General features: G+C 44.0%; 1 protein-coding gene across 1 annotated transcript in view; it reads right to left on the reverse strand.

Annotated features, from left to right (window-relative positions):
• The window catches only part of SGK1 (serum/glucocorticoid regulated kinase 1), an 83,053-nt gene that overhangs the window by 51,033 nt on the left and 25,014 nt on the right, over positions 1–7,006 (reverse strand). Inside the window, exon 2 of the mRNA XM_009880180.1 lies at positions 4,037–4,252. Coding sequence (XP_009878482.1) covers positions 4,037–4,252 — 216 coding nt within the window. The remainder of the gene's footprint in view (positions 1–4,036; positions 4,253–7,006) is intronic.

Below are 7,006 nucleotides of genomic sequence, written 5' to 3' on the forward strand. Positions count from 1 at the left end.
CTTTCCCTAAAAAGCCCGATCAGATCTGTCACCAAACTCTTTTTTTATGGAGAGCTAGTCAGATATTTCTTTTACTCACCTCCACATTTTCCTAGTCCATTAAAAACCATTTATTTTTATGATGCCTCTTTACACAATGCATTTCACCTGAAACATATTCTTAGCCCATTTCAAATGCAGGTTTCTAGAAGCTGTATATTATTTATATAGGTGAGATTTGTAAGTAGACCTATCTCAAAGAATTGCCCAAACTTTGGCTTGAGCACTTTTTTTCAGCATTCCTCATCTCTGAGGCAAGACTTGAAAAATGTCATAAAAGTGCTGAAATCTGACAGAAATCAAGAGCTCTCCAATACACAGGAGCTTTGAAGGGTTTCTAATAGTGAAATAAATTCCTGCTATTGATCTAATACTGTGATCCAAAAGTGTCTTTGAGAGTAATTAACTTCCAGTAAGACGCAAAGGACTTCTCCAAACAGGTGAATTCCCCCAGCACTGAGCAAAGACTTTCCTGATGCTCCTTCACACCAGGGATGGATGTACTGCGGCAGGTGGAGGAAGACAGGGCAACTCCCTCAGCAGCCTCCATCTCTTTTCCACTGCCAGCCCCATAGAAGTGGCCAGAGAGGGTGAACAGACCAAATACCTTTGCCAGCCCCGCCATGTCGCACCTGATGTGGCAACAGATCTCTCCTGGGGCTGATGGGGCTCAGCACCCCACTCAGCACCCCTAAGCACCCTGTCATGCTGCAAGGGCTGCACTGGACACCCAAAGATGCTCCCGGCACTTTGAAGTCACGTTGTTCAAGTGGGGTAAACACGTTAGCTTGCTCTTTCCCGTCCCTTAGCTAGGGGCAGCGCGGGGTTTTTGTTTAGCTTTGGAAAGAAAAGACAGCTCTTAACATTCAGGGCTTTGCTCTACTAGATGGAGATGTGTCCGTGGTGCTTCAGGACAAATGCCAGCTGATAGATAGGGCAAGCAAGAGCTTTTTTAGACAAAGAGGAAAGAACAGAACAAGCCTTGAACATAGCTGTTGGCTCTGAGAAGAAAAGAAGGAGGTATTTTCAGCTCTCTAACAAGGTCTGTTATCTTTTGCTTATTTAGAGAAAGGTCTGAAACAAGGGCATAACAATACAGTATTAAGTGGCATATTCAGATCAAGCAGCGTATGAAGGATTTTTTTGTATGTGTGTGCATGTGAGTACGATTTAGCTCTAATAACCCAGCCTGGTAAACCCTCACCTGAGATTTAAATCACACCCAATTTTCACCATGTTACCTTCTCCCTATTTAGCAGACTGCTAAGCAGGTCTAAAAGGTGGTTTGCCCGCTCTTTCAAAACCAGGTTATTTACACAGGGTATTCACCGTACAGTGCAGCAATTTATTTTGAAAGGAAATTTACCCTCTTCATCAAGCCAGTGAGTTTTACGCAACCAGAAGTGTGTAGATAGACATGGAAAAGTGAGGAATGGTTATTGTAAATCATTCATTACCCCTGGCAGTGGTCCAAAGCCCTTAGGGCTTCAGCTGTTAGCCCGGTAAAGCATCTATAAGCTTGCATATCCATGTTGGTTACAAAAAGCAGTAATATACCTATGTAAGTCAGCCACGTGAAAATGAGTGTGGTTTTCTGGCGATGCTTAAAAATTATCTAGTCCACTGTGTACAATGCCAAAAAATGTCATAAAAATACAGGGATAATACACTATCATACAAATAATAGAGGAGACTTAGTAGAGGTTACATCAGTAATCATTTATAAACTCCAGCTGACACATGCCTTAATAGAAAAGCCTGGGGAGGTGGAAATGGAAGCACATCATAAGAAAAAAAATCTCATTATTTAAAATACTTTCAGTTTCAATATAATCTTATTTACGTTAAGTCAATTTTTAAAAACGCCACTGCATAAATGCCAACACAGTAAACAAGCAGTAATGATTTTTTTTCCATGGTTTTGTGTTGGAAATAAGAATAGGAATACAGGCATAGGTTCCCTTGGGTGATGTGGTTTTATCAGGTTGGTTTTTATAAGGCCTTTTTCAAACTGATCAGAATAGCCTGAAACGTGTCAGAGAAAGCTTGTTGCCTAGAATAAGCCTTTAATAATATTTCACAGCTGATTTCTTTTTTAATTAATTTGCCCTTGAGCAAAAGGACAGTCAGTAGGGCCCTTGTACGTGTTGGCGTTGGGCATAGCACAAAGGAACTATAATCACTGTACTAGTACCTGGTTGCAGTACTAAAAAGCAGAGAAGGAAGAGTAATGGGAAAAAAGAGACAAGAATTAGCCAGAAGAGACAACTGGCGTACTCCAAGCTCCCTGCTGATTTAACAGAGACCACGTTCTCTTCTCCTTGAAATATGAACTGTCTCTGTTCAAGTTCATTGGTTTAAAGTGAAGGGAGTTATTTCACATTTACGCAGCTTGTGCCATTTGTAACCCCTGAACAGAATCTCACCCAGCAACTCTCTTGAAACCTGGAAAAGGTCAGACACGGAGCTCCTTCAGCCTTTATTATTAAAAGCTTCCTGCCTGGTTTTACTGTAGAGAAAGAGGCAGTGACCTTACATTTAATCACATCAAAGAGTCTGTGCTTTAACTTACTTAAAAGACTCCTTATGCGGGATAGCTTTATCCAAGGAGTCTTTCGCCAGACGACGTTATTTCTAAAGCAGCGTGCAAAATATCCCTCTTGCTGCAGACTCCAGCTGCTGAGTAAGCAGCCTCTCCGCTGCCTGCAGTAATGAGACTGAGAGAGAGGTCTGGGGGAATATGCATTCAGCCAAATCTATCCCATATGCACGTAAAACCTAATGGAAATCAGTCGTGAGGCCCTACAGCTGTATAGGAGTACATGTGATTTACGGCAAAGCAAAGGATTTGCAGAATCCTCCGTCTTCGGTGCTTTCATTTTTTAATGCTTCAGCCTGAGCGAAGTTAATCTTCTTAATGAAGTAAAATGGAGGAGTAATTAGCTCCTCCGCTTGTGCATATGTTTCACCAAAATGCCTTTGCTAGGTTTCTGAACTGCACAGGACTTCCATTTTTACCTGCTGTTTGAATTTCCCTGTTTAAAAATGCAGCAGATGTAGCATGAAAAAATGTTTCTGCTGTGAGCTGCGTGCAAGGGCTCTGATAAATGCCTTGTCACATTTGCTTGGCTTTGTACTTGGAAAGATTCTTATTTGTTTGCTTTTATGTTTCTGCAACTCTCTCCTTTTTTGTGAGTGTGTGCGCCGTTTCTGGGCAGGGATGGTTCTATCAGGGATGATGGGCTCTGAGCAAAACTTTCTGTTCTGCGTTTGGCTTTTCTCGCCAGGGATTATGTGGAGCTGAACACTGAATGAAAGGGCCAAAGTCCGCCTTAGAAAAGCCCCTTCTTGACCATTTCATCTCAGCCCTTACAATTTTGCCACCTTCACGCCTGTGTGCAACTGCCCAGCACTACACACAGAATGATGTTGTTATTTATAACGTATTGGCATGACTTGAGGCAAACCAGGGTTACCCTTCTGCTTAAAAGACTCACTGAATCGTTCACCTCCTGCTTGGGAAAACTCCTTGAGCCAAATTCTTATTTCTAAAGAGAAAGCTAGATAGGGCTTGGGGGGGTGGGAGGGGAAGGGTGGTCTTGTATTTGTGGGGCAGAAAGGAAAAAATTAACAGGTCCTGGTCCTTTTTGTTATCTTGGAAAGATAATGTCACCACTCTGCACCTCAGTTTGTGTAAAACAGGGAAATCCTACTTAGCGTTACTACTAATCTGTTCAAATACTGTAAGACTACATCACAGCACTTTAGCGAAGAACCCTTAGTTTTTCATGCTGTCCATGGGTATCAAAGTTCAAGGTGGAAAGCAGAGCCCAGATGTGCACAACAGCCTTGGTCAGCAGTTTTGGATTTCAGAGAATCCCCTCTCTCTCTCTCTCTCTCTCCTCTCTCTCGGAGGGAAGCACAATCTTGTAAGTACAGACCCATTATCAGCGTGAAACATGTAAACAAAGTCTGGGGGGAGGAAAGAGCGGCTTACTTTGCTGCTTCTCTGGCTCTCCCAGGAGCAGGACTCGGCCTCCGGAGGAGCGATCCCTCGCTGGAAAGGGTGGTCACTCAGGCAGGTCTGGCACAGCGGAGGCTCGAGCTCCGAATCTCCTGGAGGTAAATGCATCACGGTGGGCCCCGGGTATTTGAGGCTGGCGTGGGGGTGCTTTTCAACACTGACCATCGGGCTCTTAATCCACCTTCGTACCTGCCAACACAGAAAGAGGTTATGGACCTTCTTTGCTTTACGGCAGCAGCTGGGGTGGCACAGCAGGGTTTCTGAAGCGGGTAAAGGCACAGTTTGGAAAAAATAATCAGTACCATACAGGGTCAGGATCAATTGTCTATAGGAGAAAGTACTAGGCCATGTCAGGGTGCATGTGTGAACACACACCATAGCCAGGCTTTTTATGCCGAGAATCATTTGCTGCTTTGTACAAGTTTGCCATAAGTTTATCTACAATACAAAGTTTTCAGGCTTTATAAAGATATTAAAATACATGGTAGACTGCCTAGAAGAGAAAGACAACTACCCAAAGCACATACTCCCAGCCTAGGCAGCTCCATTCCCCCTGTGGAGAGAAAGCAGACTGTTTTTGCACGTATACAATTGTAATACTGTACGCTATTTGTAGTCCTTTTTCAACAACAATATCTTTTGTTTCATCTCTGACCTCATATACTATCTCAGCCTTTTCTGTGCCTCCTGTCACTACATTCAAGAGTCAGTTTCTCATGTTGACCTGCCCCAAATTTTGACCCTGTCTCCTCTAATCTGCCTTCCCCTGCCTTCTCCTTGTCTCTGCAGCTCCCCGGCTAGGACCTGGTGCACTGCAGCAGGAAGGACACTATTTACCAGCATAATACACTGTGCTCGCAGGGCACGATATCAGCCTTGTGCACTTTTGTTTTGCTCTTCCTTTCACTTCTGTGACCGTCTGTTTTCTGCCACGTGAATCGGAAGTATTGGATTTTCTAACACGGTAAGTGAGGAGTCAGAGACCTTTCTGAGCTCTTTTTCCAAGTAATTTTGTACTATGAAAGCAATGAGACCACTACAGAAGCTGCGCTATATTTGCACTCAATCTGATCAAAACTCTCTCGCGTGAATGAGAAGGATAGGTAGGGACGTATCAGGATATGTTTTACCAGCCTGGAGGGGGAAGGCTGAGACAGCCAGAGCTGACAGCCCAACCAGGCTCCTATTGACAGGAGGCAACCTCTTTGCTCTGCAAGCCGAATCTCCCGTCCGTGCTGGGGAGTGGGGCAGGGCTGCGGGGACTCATTCTGGGGGGCCACGGCCCTCGTCTCACTCCACTTCCACAGAGGAAGGCAGAAAAAGCACTTGGCCTCAGCATCGCCATGCTTCATTAGGAGATGATATTTGCCATCAGAGGATGCTTTACATCAGGAAAATAAACATTTTACGTTACATTAGTCATGAGCACAGTGCCAAGTGTTTGATTAACAGTGGAAGTCTATATTGCAGCAACTGGTTACCAAGATCACATATGATAAACAAACAGAATGAAACATATCTAACCAGCCTTCTGCTGGTGACTCCTCCATGAGTGATACACCCGTAATTGCCCTGCTGTGCTGACCTGCCGGAAATCTCAAGGTTAGGGAAATTTCTCTTTCCTCTCTATGGAAACCAAGCAAATAGATGTCCTTCGGTGGGCAAATGAGCAACTTCCCACTGCATTCCCCATTTGCATTTTTTAGCAACATCAATTCACGTGGATGATATTAGCCCCTGCTTCCGTGCTCTGCAGCATCCCTACAACGTCAGCCCCAATTTTGCTCACTATAGCTCTTGGATGCCGTAGCTGGCAGGTGCCATGTCTGCATGCTTTTGTAACAAATTTTGCAGAAATGAAATGCAAGTGCTTAAAGTTCTATGGAATCATTTTTCCAGGATGTTAAAACCAATGTATGCTTTTTATTGAACTTCTCTGCTTTTATAATTCTTAAATTCCCTACTAGTGCAGGGAGATTGTTGGCTCACCGTTTTCCTTATCCAGACTTTTTTAACTTCAGGTTGGTGGGTTGAAGTTGTAGGGGGAGGGGTTATTTTTTTTTCAGATTTCATTTCAATAAACATATTTTGAAACTGATCTTTTGAGTCTGGCAGATTTTAAGCACATTTATTTATGCCAAGCATAACTGATTCTATGATTGTTAAGCACATCATTAAATATATTACTCTCCCCAAGTAAATCCACGGTTGTGTGTCTTGATCTAATTCCAGAAGTTGGTATGTTGAAAAGAATAATCATACTCCTGGTCAAAAAACTGTGCTTAATTTTACAATGTAGTTTTATTACAGGAAACATACAATATATTTAACATGATTCTGGGAGAAGGAAATGATTATTCATTTTGTCCTTTTTGAGTTAAAGCCTGGTGATCAGTTAAGTGTTTTCTGACCTGGTTCTGCCTTGCTTTGACCTTTGCAAGGTCCTACACTTTGGTCAGGGCAATCCCAAGCACAAATACAGGCTCGGCAGAGAATGGATTGAGAGCAGCCCTGAGGAGAAGGACCTGGGGGTGCTGATTGACCAGAAGCTCAACATGAGCCAGCAAAGCGCAATCGCAGCCCATAAAGCCAACCGTATCCTGGGCTGCATCAGAAGAAGTGTGGCCAGCAGGTCAAGGGAGGTGATTCTGCCCCTCTACTCTGCTGAGACCCCACCTAGAGTACTGCATCCAGCTCTGGAGCCACCGACATAGGAATGGTCCAGAGGAGGGCCACGAAGATGATCAGAGGTCTGGAGCACCTCTCCTATGAGGACGGGCAGAGAGGGTTGGGGTTGTTCAGCCTGGAGAAGAGAAGACTCCGGGGACACCTTGTAGCAGCCTTCCAGTATCTGCAGTGTGCCTACAAGGAAGCTGGAGAGGGACTTTTTACAAGGGCATGTAGTGATAGGATGAGGGGGAATGGTTTCAAACTGGAAGAGCG

Source organism: Charadrius vociferus, unplaced genomic scaffold (assembly GCF_000708025.1).
Source record: "Charadrius vociferus isolate BGI_N301 unplaced genomic scaffold, ASM70802v2 scaffold82, whole genome shotgun sequence".
Taxonomy (NCBI): Eukaryota; Metazoa; Chordata; class Aves; order Charadriiformes; family Charadriidae; genus Charadrius; species Charadrius vociferus.